The sequence below is a fragment of the Xenopus tropicalis genome, chromosome 4 (assembly GCF_000004195.4).
Source record: "Xenopus tropicalis strain Nigerian chromosome 4, UCB_Xtro_10.0, whole genome shotgun sequence".
NCBI lineage: Eukaryota > Metazoa > Chordata > Amphibia > Anura > Pipidae > Xenopus > Xenopus tropicalis.
Genome location: NC_030680.2, coordinates 118929790 through 118949546, shown reverse-complemented (window position 1 = coordinate 118949546; position 19757 = coordinate 118929790). Strand labels below are relative to the sequence as shown.

Here is a 19757-nt window from a genome sequence, read left to right as displayed (position 1 = left end):
TATCCTTTGGGTATCTAGATATATCACCCCCAGCATTCACTGCCTTAACAGAATAACTGCAGCTTTTGATTATGAAAATACAGAGAAGATTTCTAATAAGTTATTTTTGTTGCTGCATACAAACTCTTCTCAGGAACATTTGGCATGGTGCCCTGTAGGCCATGACACTGCAGATTTCGGTAGAATGGGAAACAGTTGCCAGTAGTTTTCATTTACACAGTTCTCCATGATACGGTCTCAGCAATCTGAGTGCAATGTGTGAAATTACCCTTACACTGCAACCTTTCATGTTTTTTCCATGTCACTTATGTATTGATAAAAAAAAGTTCAGCCTACGGTCATGATTGACAGATCACTCTATCACTCAGTTTTATTAATTCAATAATGATTTTCTTATTACAGTAATCATACAGTGTTCTGAATGCAGAAGTTTCCAGGCTACAACCAAATGTCCATATAACAGTAAGTAACATGCATAATACTAACAAGCCAGCATTCTGGCATGAGTAGAAATCAGAGAGTTAATGTGTTCCTTACCTAAAGGCCATTGACTCTTTCTGTTTATCTTTTGGTGGACCCCTGCTCAGTCCAGCTGCTTCCTCTTAACCCATTAAATAGACTGTTCATTCTCAGTAGTGTTCTGGACATGATAGGAGCACTATGGGGTAATAGACCACTTGAAGTTATATGTACAGTAAAGCATGCACTGCGGCACGTGGGCCCTTGGACATTTGCCAAAGCTTCACCTGACTGTTTGCAGCTATACAATTCAATAAGCAAGTGGTGTTTCTTGGTCACCTATTTGAAAGCAAAAATCTAATTCGTTACTTTAGGTTATTAGACCTTGTGCCTTTTATAAAACCTCCCTATCATTATTATTCTAAAATTTCACAGGCTGGAAACCTGAACTAGGGCAAATTTCAAACCCTTGGGAAGGGAAAATTTACCCCTATGTATATCTACAAATTATATTTGGTTTACTTTTCTGCCAATCGTGCCCACATTAAGGTTGGCGATATTGGATTACATAGTAACATAGTTCAGTTGCGTTGAAAAAAGTCCATCAAGTTCAACCCCTCCAAGTGAACCCCAGCACACACAAACCTATACTGACCTATCTATCCACTCACATACAGACCCATACTGAACTATCTATACACTCACATACAGTCCCATACTGACCTATCTATCCACTCACATACAGACCCACACTGACCTATCTATCCACTCACATACAGACCCACACTGACCTATCTATCCACTCACATACAGACCCACACTGACCTATCTATCCACTCACATACAGACCCACACTGACCTATCTATCCACTCACATACAGACCCATACTGAACTATCTATACACTCACATACAGTCCCATACTGACCTATCTATCCACTCACATACAGACCCACACTGACCTATCTATCCACTCACATACAGACCCATACTGACCTATCTATCCACTCACATACAGACCCATACTGACCTATCTATCCACTCACATACAGACCCATACTGACCTATCTATCCACTCACATACAGACCCACACTGACCTATCTATACACTCACATACAGACCCACACTGACCTATCTATCCACTCACATACAGACCCATACTGACCTATCTATCCACTCACATACAGACCCATACTGACCTATCTATACACTCACATACAGACCCACACTGACCTATCTATCCACTCACATACAGACCCACACTGACCTATCTATCCACTCACATACAGACCCATACTGACCTATCTATACACTCACATACAGACCCATACTGACCTATCTATCCACTCACATACAGACCCATACTGACTTATCTAGACACTCACATACATAAACTATATATACCAACATCGACACTAATTGTAGATTTTAGTATCCCAGTAGCCTTAAATATTATGCTTGTTCAAGAACTCATCCAAACCATTCTTAAAGGCATTAACAGAATCTTCCATCATAAAATCACTAGGAAGGGCATTCCCCAACCTCACTGTCCTCACCGAAAAACAACCTAGGCTGCCTCTAATCTAAGGGGGTGACCTCTGGTGCGCTAATTGTTTTTATGGGGAAAAAGAACATCCCCCATCTGCCTATAATTCCCTTTAATGTACTTGTACAGAGTAATCATGTCCCCTCGCAAGCGCCTCTTTTCCAGAGAAAACAGCCCCAACCTCGACAGTCTCATCTCATAGCTTAAATCTTCCATCCCCTTTACCAGTTTAGTTGCAGTCTCTGCACTGTCTCCAGCTCATTAATATCCTTCTTAAGGACTGGAGCCCAAAACTGCACCGCATACTCAAGGTGAGGCCTTACCAGGGTCCTATATTTTGTTTTCATCCCTTGAATTAATACCTTTTTTTATACAAGACAGCACTTTATTTGCTTTAGTAGCCACAGAATGACACTGCCTGGAATTAGACAAGTTGTTATCTTCAAAAATCCCCAGATCCTTCTCCATTAAGGATACCCCCAACACACTACCATTCAGTGTATAACTCACATTTAAATTATTTCTACCGAAATGCATAACTTGTCAAAATTGAACCTCATTTTCCAATATGCTGCCCAGTTTTCCAGTTTTGTCAAATTGCTCTGCAAAGCGGCAGAATACTGTTGTCGTCAGCAAAAATAGAAACCGTACTTTCTATGCCCACCTCCAGGTCATTAATAAACAAGTTAAAAAGCAAAGGACAAAGGACTGACCCCTGCGGTACTCCACTAACAACACTGGTCCAATTATAAAATGTTCCATTTACCACCACTCTTTGTAATCTATCCTTCAGCCAGTTACAAATATGTTTCAGGCCAATATTCCTCAATTTTATCATTAACTTGCGGTACTTTATGAAATGCTTTAGTAGATGACATCCACTGCCATCCCAGCATCGAGGTTCCTGCTCACCTCCTCATAAATGGCAATTAAATAAGGCAAAATCTGTTATGCATAAAACCATTCTGGCACAAACCTATATTTTTGCAACTGTATTTGCAATGTATTCAAGTTTCAAGGCCTATAGTTTTCAGGCTGAGAATGGCATCCCTTTTTGAATAATGACGCCGCATTAGCAATTCGCCAGTCTCTCTGCACCATGCCAGACCTCAATGAATCCGGAAAAATTAAGTGAAGAGGTTTGGTAATCACAGTGCTAAGCTTGTTTAATACCCTGGAATGAATCCCTTCCAGTCTCTTTTGTGTAGACAGATGAAATATAAGAGTTCAGATTTTCTGCTTTTTTCCTGTTCTCATCAACCAACTGACACCATGTCATTGATCTGATTGTTTGGCCAGGGGAATCCACATAAATAAATCCCATGTGGATGTGGGCAGTCAGTGGGCTCCTCACCTGACAGGATTTTTAAACCTGCCTGACAAACTTCTGGCCGATCTTTGGTCAGATATCAATCTGGTAGACCTTGTTGAGGACACCATACAGGGGCCATAAGCTGCCAACTTGGTCCTACAGCAGCTTTTATCGGCCTATGTATGGCTGCCATTAGAGCTATGCCACAGGTGATGCTTTATGTTGTGAAAGAATGCCAACTACCAGCCTATGTGTGCACATGAATTGCATCTGCCTGTTAAGACTCAAGTTGATTTCTCTGTTTGATATCCTCCCCATTTACTCAGGTGGATGAATTCATTCAAACCAAGTTTGATACAGCCCTTACACATACACAGATGGGTTAGGCAATGCACTTACAGTACTATAGTGACAACAACACCCTACTGACTATTGTTTGGCCAAGCAGTACAGCCACCCAGTGCCATGGCACGTTTGTTGGACACAACAGGTGAGTTTACTGAACATCAAGTAGCATAACTGGAAGAACCACAGTGACAAGGAATCTCTAAAAAAGACAAATAGTAGATGTTTGACAGGTAACCCATTACAGTGCTATAGACTGTATATTTATAGACTATATATTAATATCATTGCATTAGGAGGCAATCCTGTGCCATTTTCCTACTGACACACTTTATTTTCAACAGTTCACAGCTGGCACTGCTTTTTTCATTACAGATACTGTGTGCCCTCTATAATGTTACACTGATTGCTGCTTTGGGAAGATTTAGCAAGCCTTGCCCAACACTCACAATTTCTATATTGCCATGCAAAACTGTACTTAATGGGTGCGTTCCAGAAAGTCTGATGCAACTTCATCACTGTCTGACGCTGGCTCCATAGGCATTTTTAAAGAGAGAGCAGCTCTGTAAGGGCCTTCCGCACAATGTAAGGACAGGGGGTACAAGGGAAAGTAAGTGATCTTAAGGAAAATGGAAAAGGAATGAGTGCTTCGGGCATGAGCTGGTACTGTGGTGACAGGAGTGAAAAGGGGTGATGAAGGTACAGCAGTGAGATCAGGGTGAAAAGGGGGAATAATCAGTTACTGGATTGAGCAGGATGGAGCAGACGAAGAAGTGGTAACTGAACAGTACAGGATAGAGAGGATTAAGGATCTGGGACAGGCAGGAGCAGGACAGAGTGGACAAAGTATCTGGGTCAGGCAGGAACAGGACAGAGTGGACAAAGTATCTGGGTCAGGCAGGAACAGGACAGAGTGGACAAAGTATCTGGGTCAGGCAGGAACAGGACAGAGTGGACAAAGTATCTGGGTCAGGCAGGAGCAGGACACAGTGGACAAAGTATCTGGGTCAGGCAGGAGCAGGACAGAGTGGACAAAAGATCTGGGACAGGCAGGAGCAGGGTGGAGTGGAGGAAGGATCTGGGACAGGCAGGAGCAGGGCAGAGTGGAGGAAGGATCTGGGACAGGCAGGAGCAGGGTGGAGTGGAGGAAGGATCTGGGACAGGCAGGAGCAGGGTGGAGTGGAGGAAGGATCTGGGACAGGCAGGAGCAGGGTGGAGTGGAAGGAAGGATCTGGGACAGGCAGGAGCAGGGCAGAGTGGAGGAAGGATCTGGGACAGGCAGGAGCAGGGTGGAGTGGACGAAGGATCTGGGACAGGCAGGAGCAGGGTGGAGTGGAGGAAGGATCTGGGACAGGCAGGAACAGGGTGGAGTGGACAAAGGATCTGGGACAGGCAGGAGCAGGACAGAGTGGACAAAGTATCTGGGACAGGCAGGAGCAGGACAGAGTGGACAAAGGATCTGGGACAGGCAGGAGCAGGGTGGAGTGGAGGAAGGATCTGGGACAGGCAGGAGCAGGGTGGAGTGGAAGGAAGGATCTGGGACAGGCAGGAGCAGGGCAGAGTGGAGGAAGGATCTGGAACAGGCAGGAGCAGGGTGGAGTGGACGAAGGATCTGGGACAGGCAGGAGCAGGGTGGAGTGGAGGAAGGATCTGGGACAGGCAGGAGCAGGGTGGAGTGGACAAAGGATCTGGGACAGGCAGGAGCAGGACAGAGTGGACAAAGTATCTGGGTCAGGCAGGAGCAGGACAGAGTGGACAAAGTATCTGGGTCAGGCAGGAACAGGACAGAGTGGACAAAGTATCTGGGTCAGGCAGGAACAGGACAGAGTGGACAAAGTATCTGGGTCAGGCAGGAGCAGGACAGAGTGGACAAAGTATCTGGGTCAGGCAGGAGCAGGGTGGAGTGGACAAAAGATCTGGGACAGGCAGGAGCAGGGTGGAGTGGAGGAAGGATCTGGGACAGGCAGGAGCAGGGTGGAGTGGAGGAAGGATCTGGGACAGGCAGGAGCAGGGCGGAGTGGACAAAGGATCTGGGACAGGCAGGAGCAGGGTGGAGTGGATGAAGGATCTGGGACAGGCAGGAGCAGGGTGGAGTGGATGAAGGATCTGAGACAGGCAGGAGCAGGGTGAAGCGGATAAAGGATCTCGGACGGTGTACAGAATAGGCCAATACTCAGGCCCAGGATGTGAAAAGGGCTGAGCTAATATAGGGCAGAGTCAGCCCTGATTGGCTGACTCGACCCAACCAATAAGGCTGCTGGGGTGATATAACATAGAAAGGGATCCAGATGAAAAGGATATAAGTGCTTGCCGGTTGCTCTCCTGGGGAGTAGTTAGGGAAAACAAGGGAGACCAGCCAGCAACAAGTAAGTTCCAGGATGACACCCCAGCAGAGCCTTACAAGGGGAAGGACATGCATGGGTGGAAAAGGAAACAAACTCTAAGCTGCAGCATTTGCAGTAAGGAACAGCTCATTATACAAAGGACTAATCCGTGGACCGATAGTTTGTTTTTCTACCAGCTCCTCCTTAAACAGTGACTCCTACCTTTTCCTCCTTTAACAGTGCATAAGAAGTGCTAAAGTGAAAGTAGTTTAATTTTCTTGTATAGTGCAAGGAGTAATGAAAATAATATATATTTTTTTAAAACAATAGTCAAAAAGAATGTTCGGCAGAAGCACTATGCATTGGGCTAGTACTGGGCGATGCTTTATTAAAGGGGATACTGGTGATCCACTCTTTTGGGTCTCAAACTACAGGTAAAGAGCTCCTGTTATGTTATTGCATTTTCTTGCTGATATGTTAACATGATTTTATGAGACATCCAAAATTTGCAAACATTGTCCTACTTTCCACCACCAAAAGGGTTAAGGCTCAACAGCATTATGCAGCTGGACAGAAAAGCAGGATGAAAACTATATATGTGATGGCAGCAGTCCAAGCGCAGATATGTTCTAGCAATTCATGGAAGCATTCTTTAAGCAAGGAGTATACTTAACAAAGATACAACGAAACAAAACTGTTTAGTTGGTGCCAAAATCAAAACGGGGCCACTAAAAATGCAATAATCAATACAATTTATTGAAAACACCATATGTTTTAAACCAATTTCCCCACAAGTTGTGCTGATTTATTCACTTCAACACACAACACTGGAGATAACTCAGGAGTGTTTCCTTACATACACATGCCAAGAGAAAATGCACAATGAAACCCCCAAAAAAGACTGACATTAAAACAAACTATTGCGTGACGTTCTTTACTTCAGATCAGCAGAGTCACATGTGAATAATAATGCTTTGAAAAATGACCTTATTATAAACCAATAAAACTATGCATCTGGGTTTGTGTTATTTCTTTCTTTTAAAAGCCACATTTAATTATAGTTAAAAAAGTGGATTCCGTGTGTGAGCAAAGGGCAGAAGAAGAGGATATGATAATGTAGCGTATTTTGGTGCACTAACCCTTTTCTTTTCCTTTGTGTTTTGGTAATGAAATATCAAGAGATTATATAGGTGATATAATATTCCTGTTGCTAGGCTTTCTATAGACAATGATGATTGTGGTCCTCTTGTCCTGGAGTTTTTAACTACAATTGTTGCCCTTGCCTAAAGTCCTAAGTACTAGAAAGCTTCCAAAACGCTGACAGGGTTAGGAGCAGTCAGAATAGAGCAAAAAAAAAAAAAAAGTCTAACCGCATTATAGTGCAGAAATTAGAATAATCATATGTAGTAAACATTACACGTTAAGTTTCAACTGAAGTAGCTAAGTAAAGCTCAGGAGTCTATAGCACAAATCCTTGCATGTTGGGCTAAGGAGTGAAGATTTCCAGCATAAATATCAGCGATGCATGAATACGATCATATTGGCAGAAATGACAGTGCCATCACATCAGAATGCATTAGCACAGATAACCTGGCCTTCTCTGTACACATACTACAGCTATTTGACCTGTTATCCAGAATGCTCGGAACCTGGTGTTTTCCCGATAAGGGGTCTTTCTGTAATTTGAGTCTCCGTACCTTACGTCTACTATTAAATCATGTAAATATTAATTAAACCTATAGGATTGTTTTGCCTCCAAGTACAAGCTGCTGTTTTATTAGTACCAAGAAAAAGGAAATCATTTTTCAAAATGTGAATTATTTGCTTATAATGGAGTTTATGGGAGATGGCCTTCCTGTAATTGGGAGCTTTCAGGAAAATGAGTTTCTGGATAATGGATCCCATACCTGCATTATATTCTTTTTCTGAGCTGTGGGGAAAACGCAACAGACAATAAAACAACAGTTTACAACCCTTCAGACACTGATCTATACAATAATGGCAGTATTAACACACAGTGATTTTTAGCTTAAAACACAGAAAAATAAAGGGACTCGCCAGAAGAGATCTTGCTTAATATGAGTGTATAAAGTTAATACGTCTCAATGGGCCGAACAGACAGTTATCTGGCAGGGACGTCTGCTTGTTATAAAGCAATGGATGGAAGAGATTGCTTCTGTTGCAAAACTGTTTCTCAATTTTCCTTGCTATAAATACGACTGAACTGGCAGAGAAACACACATTCATCTTGCATAAAGCTTTTATTCGTTTAATGAACGCTACACAATGTATATATTATCAGCCAGAATGAAATCAGAATCTCTGACTCCAGGTTCTGTTTTATTTTACATGTGAGACAATTACACAAGAATCTTGATATTTTAACAAACTGCTCCCTTTCATGACTCTCCCTCTCCAAATCCTTAACGTTCTCCCCCTCTCGCTTTTACTTTCTCTGCTAAACCTTTCCTATGGAAGCTTCTGTTTCAGTGGCACAGCTTAAAGGACATGTAAACCATATATTTTCCTACCATGTATAAGTTGGGGACATCTCTCCAACCCAAACCACACCTTTTGTACTGTATATATCCCCTCCATATGCCAGCACTATCACATTTTCATAAAACAAATAGCAGCTATACCTGGCGGCCATTTTCCCTCTCTCACATCTTCAGTGACATTTTCATCTGAAAACTGCACATTTGCGCTGTAAAGTTCATGCAATAAAGAATGCAGGCTTACACAGGCAGAACTTAATTTGATAAGTCCAGCTAGGATTGAATACTGTAATGGTTAAACTGAGCTCAGAACTGGAGGTTAAGAGAAAAAACATGTTTCTCTAGCAGAGCTGGAGTTTCCATTGTAACCAACATTGCCATCTCTTCATTGGATGATAGACTGGAGGGCATTTTTGGTAACCTGAGTTGAGAAGAACGGAGCATGCTCAGTAAGCCAAGACCCAAAGTCAATTCCTAGGCAGAAGAGGCACCTGCCTAGGGTGCAACAATGATGGGGTGCCAGGCAGGTACCCCTAGTTTGCACTTGAGCTGAACTTCTTCACTCTTACAAATATAAGTTTAAAACTATAAAACATAAATGTTTAAATGAATGATGACTTGACTTTTTTTTGGAGACTTTATTATTTGTCATTCTTGAGGGACCTAGTCGGCAGCTAAAATTGAACCATGTATGGCCAGCTTTATACTGCCCATAAACTCCACGTTATTTAATATGTCATTTTCTTGGAATTGCCATCAGTCTCATTAGTCAGTTGCTCAAAATCTCATTGGCTAATGCCAAAGTTTTGTGGAGGCATCACGTAACACAGAATGCAACAGAGATGCTTCATTATAAACCAGTTTGGTAAAAATACAGGTAAATATAATACCACACTGTATTGCTGGAGTCGATCAAATATATTCAATTTAACCTTGCCAAAGCAAGTATTGTACTGAACAAACTACTAAAAATATCATGAAAAATAAACAGATGAATTCCTACATAATTATTGCTTTATTTTCCCACCAACATTCCTAACCAAGAATCGTGTTTTTTCTTAAATATCTAAGATATTTAAGGGGTGTGTTTACTAAGATTGGAGATAAATATCACTGGTGATGTTGCCCATAGCGACCAATCAGCAATTAGGTTTAAACAGTCACCTACAAGTTAGAAATCAAAAATGAAGATCTGATTAGTTGCTAGGGGCAACATCACCAGTGATATTTATCACCAATCATAGTAAACATGCCCCGTACTTTCTGATTCCTAGAATTCTCTGGTACAATAGATGAGGAGAGATAGAGGGAAAGTGTTTTTATCACAAGGAAGCCTTTTTCTATCTAATTACATAAAAAATTTACAAAAAAAGTCTATTATACACACTACACATACACACAATAAATCAGATCCCCCCCCGCAAAAAAAAAGGAAATCTTTCTCAGAATAGAGACATAAAGCTGCTGCTATCACCTCTAAAGATAATGAAAGATGACTGCAATGCTGGACTTATCCATATTAAAGTTATAGATCCCAATGGTCAGCAACTTTCTCACTATTGATAGAAATATGAAATGTATAGAAGAGCATAAAAGTATTTTCCAGAGCATTCAGGACTACGGAAGAATAAAGAATTTATTCAGTTGTGTGTTGCGCACTCAGCAGTATGCCAAGCTCACAAATGATTCCTAGAACAAGTCATACACTGAGATAAGGGACATGGGAATGGCAACGTAATGTGTGGGTTGAATAAAAGTAATTGTCCATTGAATTCAGATATTTCTACAGTTCCCCCCATTATGCCTTGCGGGTACATTTTCAACCATACATGTCACTGTATCCATTACCAATTATATCACACCCCTGCTGACCTAAGTCACATCTGCAGAGACATTGCAAAGATCAGAATCACCATCATCATCGCTTGCCTAAAAAAAGAGCTGAAAAGATTTTTCCGACTTTGGTCAGCTTTTAGCTTACTTGCTGCTGAAAACAATAGAGATCATTCTTAGAAAGGGGCAAATTACTGTACCAGAGATCTACATGCCTACTGGGTTTAAATGGGCACATTATGTAATTTAATTCTGTATGTTTCGTCTCTACTCACAAATATATTTGATTTCACTACATCAAATCTGTCAGCGAGTCCAACAAACGATAGTGGGTTATTGAATAATGTGCCTGAACCTATGACCAGTAGCAAAATGTTATTGATTAGCCTTTTAAATATTTCTGTATTTATTACAAAACATTTAATAACAGCAACTGCCCATTAATAGAACCTTAGATAGGATCTTAGATGGTACATAACAGCCCCAGCCTTCTTGCACCTTTACAAAGTTCAAGCTAGCATGAAACTTGCTCTGTCTCCAACCCAACCATTATCTTGCTGTATATATTACATGCTGTGGGCAGTCCTGGATCAGTTTCTTGTATTGTTGGTTGGTGCTATGTAGTTGGTGAAAAGTTCCATGTCTTATGCTCACCTTTTGAAGAGCTCTAGTGAATAAGAGTGAGTTTCCCAGTACACAATACATATATATGCCCCTATCACTACCTACATTAAACCACACCAGCTGTTAAAGAAATTGGCCCCAGACTGCCTGTAGCACAAGAGAGCTGTTGAGGTAACACACTGACTAGGTACTAAAATTGTACCATTTTACAGGATTTCAGACCTGGTGTAACCCAATGAGGTCAAAGGACAAATTTAGGTATCAATATACTGTAATGAAATGTAAACTAGGCAAAGTTTAAAATGTGCGCACCCCTAGGCCACAGGCCCACTCTCTCATCCTACCACCTACTCCCTACTCACATCCACCATTATTCCTGCTTCTGTATGATTGCCTCCACTGGGGACTGGGTGGGGGATTCAAACAGCTTTCAAAATCTCCTGCCCAATCCAAAGTGGTGATAGGCTAGCGAGCAGCATGATGTCCTATGGCCGACTACATGTTGTTGTAAGGTCACTATCAGGATACCTGGCAAAGTCCAGGATGGAGCTTATATATCTACAAGGTTCCTAACAGAGTGGTTCCAGGGCGCTAGTCCAGCCCAGGTGATTTATTTTTACCTGTGGTATCTCAGTTGGATAATTAAAAGGCAGCTTAGGCCAAAGTAGAAAGCTCCAGTCTGGGGGAAGGACACAGCTGCCTGTGTAAGCTCAGTGAGTTGTGATTGTGCCATGGGCTGCTTTAGCCCCAGAAAGCTGGTCCCAGCTACATAACCCCTCACAAGGTGTACAAGTTATTATGCAGCTTTATCAATATCCTTCATTTTATATGGCAATAAAATGGTATTTTACACATTTTTATAAATGTGCTACTTAACCATAAGCATAGCATGCCTGGTGCACCTGAGAAGAGTTTGAAGAGCATAAAACACACCCACTAGTGCTTATGCCAATTATGTTTATTTCTGTATGCCATGCCATCATAAAGGGGCAGTTCATTTTAAAATAAACTTGAATTGAATGATGACATAGGCCGTGGTATTGTCATGTAATGTGACACTGTTCTTTATTTCAAGTTCCTCCTCAGAATATCAATGTCTACTTCATACTAAAAGTTATTTTTAGGGTAAATTGCTTATTTAATGAAACATTTTACACAGTTACAAACCCTATCCTTTCCTAAAGCGTATCCACAAAGCTAAGGGCAGTCAGCAGGAGATAGGGAGATGCTAGACATCCCGATCCTTGTATAACCCTTATATGAGGGCCTCCTGTATTACTAGGGGCTTATTCTTTCAACTTGATCCTTGCCTACTATTATATATTGTTTAACATACCCTATAAAAAGAGAAGATAGCGTTTGAGCACTCCCTGCCTCTTTTGCACCCTATAACCGTGTGACAACCCAAAGCACTGACATATAGCCAGACTATGCATTTTGAAGTGACAAAGCAACACATTACTGACCAAAAAGCAGAAATGGATTTACCAGCAGATCTTGAGCTTGTGGCTAACAGGTCACAGCAGCAAAACGTCACCAAGATACCTCTATTAAATCACTTTTACATACAACTTGGCTCACTTTTTCCTCACTCCGAGGATTTTTGTTGCAGCAAATTTTTGCTGCACTTTAGCAAAAAAAATTTGCCATTGGCAAAATGTGGAATTTCACCTTTTAAAGGGGTGTTTCACCTTTAGTTAACTTTTAGTATGTCATAGAATGGCCAGTTCTAATCAACTTTTCAATTGGTCTTAATTATTTATATTTTATAGCTTCATTATTTGCCTTTTTCTTCTTTCCAACTTTCAAATGGGGGTGACCCCAGCACCCACAACAATTTTTCTGTAAGGCTTTTTTATTGTTACTTTTAATTACTTTTCTTTCTATTTAGGACCTCTCCGATAAATATATCAGTCTCTCATTCAAACCAGTGCCTGGTCACTAAGGTTATTAGGACCATAGCAACCAGATAACTGCTGAAATTCCAAACTGGAGAATTGCTAAACAAAAAGTGAAAACATTACAAAACCACAAATAATAAAAAATGAAGACCAATGGCTAATTGTCTCAGAATATTACCCTCTACATCATACTAAAAGTTAACATAATATATGATAACATATAGAAACTATCTGAAGGCAAGAATTCAAATGTTTCTATAAAATTGACCAGTATTCATTGTGAATCATAACGATCTACTCCATATTTGTAAGTCTGGCCCAGTTTTGGTTGAATTGACAATAGGTTATAATAAGTTATGGGTGCGTGGCATTGCATTGCACTAATATGTATATATTATATAATGTAATTTCTAGTAATGTGACCCAGCTATGAATGTTGGGTGAAAGTTCCATTACACAGCATTGTTGTGTCAGACAACAAACACTGGCCTTTTTATTACTTTTTACACTTTTTTATTTCAATTAATAACATGTATATCAAGTATCATTTGATCCAGCCAGGTTGCAAACCTATACACTCAGGTGATTGCAATGTGGGGTGCAATCCTGCTAGTTTGCTCCAGTTCCTGTCAGATGGAGTTTAAATCAACCTGGTCTCTGCCTAAGGCCTAAGGCAAGGTGTAAAATTTAATGGCACAGATGTAGAAGGTGGTACTACATGGCCACAGACAAAACAGAACAGGAAATGGAGTTAAGGCAACACTGATAACCCAGTACAAATAGCTGCCCCCTCTCCCAGATGTGAAAAAAATAAAAGCAGAGAAAGGTAACTGGTTACGTCCAATAGTCACCTATTACCTTTATGCCAAAGTCCCACACAATATTGTGAAAGATTGCCAACCCGTACTGTACAGACACTGGGCAACAGAAGGAAATATTACCAAAACCAACAATACTGTAATCAGACATCTGCTGCTTAACGTAAAAACAAAGGTTTTCCCAATGGTACGGCAAAAAGCCAGTCGTCTGTCTCCATGTATCTATTTAACATGAAATCAGTGTATTAGTGTATATACATAGATAGGGTAATGCATTTTAGTTTTACCAGGCCCCTGCCCTTAATTTCTTGGGTTTTCTTTGCTAGAATAGCAGGAAAAGAAAACATAATTTCAAGCAACATCAATTAAACAATATGCAGCTTTTTCATGATTTTTAATGTAATAATATGGTTTGGAACAGTTACGTAAGCCTGCCCCCTGTTCTCCTGCTGATCTGGCTGACTTACTTTAAGACTGTAACAATAATGTAACAGTAGTCGACTGTGCTCAGCTTGCCTTCAGTCTGCATCCGCCAAATCCCACAATTCCTTGCAGACGTAATATCAATAAGGAAAGGAACATCATAGTGCGATGCATTGTGGGTTACGTAGTTCATGCATACTGTCTATAAGCTGTCAAGAAGTTGTTGCAATTTGTAACATCAATGTTTTAGTTTCCCCCCCCCCCAGGATTTCAAATGATGCAGAGAGAAAGAAAACTGTTTGCAGCTGGATTTTAGCATAAAAACTGGTATTTATTCATACTTTTTTAAGAAACAGATTACAGTTATACTAGAAGTTTCTGTGTGTTGTTTTAGTTTGGAATCCGGAGTCCCCCTTTAACAGAGGTTTTAGGGCCAGAACCTCAATTTACAGTCCCCCATTTTACCTACTGAGTGCTTTTTGTGCAGCCCTCTTGTACATACACAATGAGCCCAATCAGGGTGTAGGGTACCTGTGCTTATTCAGTGGGTTGCTGGGAACTTGGAAATATAGTTTACGGGTGTAACATATTGAAAGAACTAGGTCAGTGTCAGACTGGCGACATAACATGATCTTACTGAGAGAAAGATAACAGAGACCTGAGCCTGGACGGGGCAAGAGGACAGGGTGATCAGCTCATACAGGAAGGCTCTGTACCTATGGGCTTTTGTAATCATGTTTGTACCATGGTGCATTTTTAACAGGTTCCACCACACAGTGACATTCTGCCCTGCGCCCAATGGGCAAAATAAGATCAGTTAACACCTGTATTATCATTGGGTGTAATACATACAATTTCAGCCCACATTGATGGCAGTTATATCTATGCCCTTGGATAAAGAGCCTAAGAAATTAACTCCCGTGCCGCCAGCTCTTTAACACTGCAGGAGAAGTTTAAGGGGAAAACTTATTTAAAGTCTCTCTTCCCCCCAAAACAGGTAAAACAAGAAAAGATACTTTATATACTTTAGGAAAGGTGAGAAACCGTGTTTGCAGGTTCAGACAGCAGGAGGGTCAGAATTGCCCGAGTAGAAGACAAAAAGATCCCTGATTATCAGCTGAAGATTACATTTCTAATTCTATGCAAAGTCTGTGGCTGAGCAGTGCAGCAGCATGAAGCTTGGTATTTGCATTCTTACATCAAATTTACCAATAATACAAGTGTTGGCCCACTAGATGTAACAGTAGTACTGTTTAAATACTTAGCTATTAGATTGAGCCTGTTACCGGTTTTATATCAGAAGTGCCCCCTCCACTGTGTTATACAGCTCTGTCCCATTGCTCACAGCAGAGGTAGGCTAAGTGGGAAGAGGAAACACCTGCACCATAGCAGGACTGAAATTAAAGGATAAATTCATATAAGCAGCCTTAATTGCTTTATTATTAGTATTCCTTTTATTCACTCTCCAACCTGGAATATAGATCTATGTGAACTACAAAGGAATGGGGTTTATAATCAACAGACAAGCACACAGCATCAAACTAAATCAACTCCCACTAAGAAAAAAAAAAGAAAATAAAGTACATTATAATCATAAAGAATAAAATAATGGCATTCCTGAACTCATTGCAAACCATGTGGGAGCTTCTCTTTATAATTCCAAGAGCAATTCTTGTTCCTTGGAGCAGAGTATGAACTAACAGGGAAGATAAACAATCTGCCATGTGTCCCAATGGATTTAATTCAAGTTCACATGTTTAACTATCAAAGTAAATGACATCCCCACTGATAATGTATGTAGAATGTGAAAGCACTCTTGCCCAAATGTTCCCTGTGCTTGACTTTCCTGTGTCCCATTAACCCCTCTGAGACTGACAGGCAAAGTACATCAATAGTGCTTTTAATATAAAAGTAAGCTACATTTTCACAATTACTATCAAGGCAGAAAAAATGCATAACAATTCCAGCAGAAGTTCTAAACATGGATGTATCAGCACATGGATACTTGTCCACGAATAATGCCACGGTTTTGTAATGATTGGTTAATGGTTATGTGGGCTGCTGCAAGTTAAAAATCATGTCTTTGTTTGCTTGTTTATAAATAATAAGGTGTGCATTTATTTAGGTGCAATAGGCACACAAGAGCAATAACCCATAGCAACCATGTAGCAATTACTCAAGAGTTGCTGCACTTTGCACCTTTTTGTAAGTAAATGCATTTCTAGGCACATTGGGCAGCAAGTTTTGGTCCATGTTTGAGCTTCTTATAAACACTTGAGAGGCTGATGGATCTAATCTTTGTGGTGTGCCATGGTAAGTGCAGCCCATGACTGAGTCTCACTAAAAATATATAATAAAGTGAGTAGGAACTTACTGAAGTGAGTGGAGGAGTACGTAGCCATGGATGGAGCTGTCTCAGTAGCAAGATGCATCCTACAGACAGCCAGGCTGCGGAGGGTAGAACAGAGTGGGAGCTGGACTCCCTCACGGGGCCCTCTCTGTGGGAGGAGGAAGAGGAGGAGAGGAGGGAGTTGTGTGTTGGGAGGGAGGATAAAGGATGGTGAGAAGTCAGAATCAGGGGGAGAGGTGTAATGTGTTGCAAGCTTTCCAAATGATATCTGCATGGTGTTGCTTTCTAACACTAGGGGCTGGATCCACTAAAGAGCAGTGAGATTTTTCCTACCTTTCCATGGCACAGAATTGTGAATGTCTGAGATCTGCTGAACCTTATGGGCTTCATTTTTCACAAGGAAATAACACATAAGAGCAATGATTTATAAAGCTATGTAAAGTATTTGATGTGAAAATATTGTGGAAAACGTGAAGTACTCAGCATTTCTGTAAAAAAAAAATGGTGCAAAATGCTGTGCAATAAAGGCTATTTTTACACAATTCTTTTTCAGTTTACAGTTTTTATGCCATATCTTTACCCCCCCCCCATGTTAATTTATGGCATCAGAAGGACTACAGTTTTTAGCCGGCTTCTGCTTTCCATGAGAGGCAGCAAGTTTTGTAGAATGGATGAAGTGCAGTTTGTGCCATGCAGCAGCTGTTGGAGGTATGCCTTTGTGTTGTGGTAGTTGCCCTTTAAATAACCCTCTTTGTATATAGATTATACATCATTCACAGTAGTCCCTGCCCTAGTGGAGCTTACAATCTAAAGCCCCTATAACTATCACACACAAACTAAAGTCAGAAACCAATCAACCAGTCTGTATATTTTTGGAGTGTGGGACAAACAGAGAGACAACATGCAAATGGTAATTTTCTATGAGCCCAGACCAGTGGTGTAACTAGAACGTGTCAACCCCCACCCTGAAAAAACCTTAGGAGGGGCCCAGCATGCACAGTGCCTCCTGAGGGCACACACTCCCCCTTGCCCAAGGCTGCTTGTGGCACTGTTAGACTGTGGCAGGTGGCAAAGTATAAAGTAGGAGGGAGGGTAGTTAGGGAGGAATACAGTACTGCAGACCCCACAGCCCAGACCCCCCTGAGACCATGTTGGGGGTCTGCTGTATTTAGGGGTGCTGCTGCCATGAGGTGAGTTGCTTTTCCTGGTAACTTTAAGAGCTGAATTTGCATTTTTTAAACTGGAAATTCTGCTCAGCAATGTTCTTCCCCCCCGGCCTCAATCCGGGCCAGAAAAGGTAAGCACTTGGGGGACAAGGGGGGTGGGATTGTAGGTTCTGGGGTGAGAATAGGCGTATTGTAGTTACTCCACTGGCGCAGACGCATGTGGTAAGTTAGTGCTTATTTAAAGAGCAATTGTGTTTAGAGTCTGGCTGTGTTCTGCACCTAGTGCCTGATTAAAAATTTGGTGATGGATGCAGATCACAGAGCAAGAAAGCCCTGTTCTTACTGCCTGCCATAGTTTGGGGAAAGGGGAAGGAAAAGGGAAACCCCTTGCTTGTACCTCATGAATACAGCACTGCCGCATATAGCCAAGGCAGTATTCATGGAGTCCCAGTAAAGCTCCCCTGTGACATTTGGAAACTTTCTTTAGAAAATACAAATCTTTTTGCTGCCCCTCAAATACATCTGTTTTTTATGCAACCAAAACTTGCCTCCAAGCCAGGAATTCCACAATAAGCACTTGTTTTGAGGCCACTGGGAGTAACATCCAAGGGGTTGATGAGCAACATGTTGCCTGCAAGCCACTGATTGGGGATGACTTCTCTACAATATGGCCACACCTACAAATAGCCAAGCACTAACCTAACTCATTGGCCTAAGTGGAAGCATGGGCTCATGAAGTGTTGGATTTACCCATGATCTCATACACATAATAATAGGGAAACAGCCCACTAGTCTTTTCTAGTGATGATGCCCAGGACTACTTGCCCAGATATAGCTCTCCTCATAATAATTGTGAAAGCAGATTTTCTCATTCCTGCTTAAATATAGAAAGGTAATCAGTCAGCCCATGCTAAAAGGAAGAACAGTCAGTTGCCTGGAGGAAGAATTGGAAGAAGCTGTGTGGTGGGATATCACATAAAAAAGATATCGAACGTAGAGATGACCAACACGAAGCCTTCCTACTTACAATAAAGTACTACTGTAGTTTTATTGCCCCCAGAAGCCTTTGTGTATGTTTTCCCTTAAGAGTTGAACAATATCTGCTCTTCAACACAATAGTTAAATGATCAGAGACATAGTGAAAGTTAAAAACAGAATTGTTTCAGCAGCCCCCTCGCTAAAGGAGGTCAGATGGGAAATCAATAGTTCAAGAGCAAGCAAACAGGACAGTATTCCAAACAGCGTTTGGTAACTCCAGATAGGGTAAAGAAATTTGGAATCAATAAATCCAAACAAACATTGCCCGATCAGAGTGACTAGTCTGCACCACCCCAGCCTGTGGATTACAGCCCAAATTCCATATCCAAAGCTGCAAGAAGCAGTAAAATATAGCACTGAAATCCCCAGTGTAAGATTCGTAACTGTGCAAAGATTAGATTCAGCTGCTCTGCTGCAGTTCAACGTAATTGTTTATTTCACATATTCCTTTTGGTACAGACATATGTGTTTATTCCCCCTTTTTATTCTTGTCTCAACAAGCTTTGTTCACATTGGAAGCATTTTAGGACAGATTCTAACATTTAAAAACTCTAGTCTAATCCCATGGGGATCTTATATTCTTAACTAAACTGTAGTTCAGTTCTAATTTGTTGGCATGGAGCCGTAGTCTACTGACATATATCTGCCAGGGGAGAAATGATTAAACCCCCTGTGTCACCTCATATAGACTTATTAGAAGCCCCCTGTCACCAGAACACATTGAGCCAGGTCTGAAATTATCTTGGGGAGGAAAGAAGATGTAATTCCAGTGTTGTCTCAGTCTGTAATATAATGGCCTGTACAACTGAAACCTGTAGGTAGTAATATAATAATACTCAGGAATGTGTTCTGTTGAATGACCTCTTAAGTATAAGATAGCATGCATTATGGAGGGCAGAGCTTGTACAAATGTACGGTACTTGCTATTTATGTGGAGTTGCAGTAAATGTGGCCTCCTTAGATTTTGCAAATGCTTTTAATACAGTGTCACATACACAATTACTGGGCTAAAAAGGGTACTGTTATTTAAAAAAAAATACAAAACAATGCATTTAAATCTGCTTCAATATAGTTTGTAGTATTTGTATATATTTTGTATATTTAATAACTTTTTTTTTGC

General features: G+C 41.1%; 1 protein-coding gene across 3 annotated transcripts in view; it reads right to left on the bottom strand.

Annotated features, from left to right (window-relative positions):
• rxrg (retinoid X receptor gamma) overlaps positions 1-16722 on the bottom strand; it is a 68646-nt gene extending 51924 nt beyond the window's left edge. For 2 of the 3 annotated variants that reach the window (XM_004913775.4, XM_004913773.4), the window contains exon 1: positions 16458-16654. In XM_004913775.4, the coding sequence (XP_004913832.3) occupies positions 16458-16515 (58 nt within the window). In that variant the 5' untranslated portion in view covers positions 16516-16654. Of the gene's footprint in view, positions 1-16457 lie in introns of all 3 variants that reach the window. The other variant, XM_004913772.4, reaches the window with a different exon arrangement.
• Positions 16723-19757: the final 3035 nt, after the last annotated feature.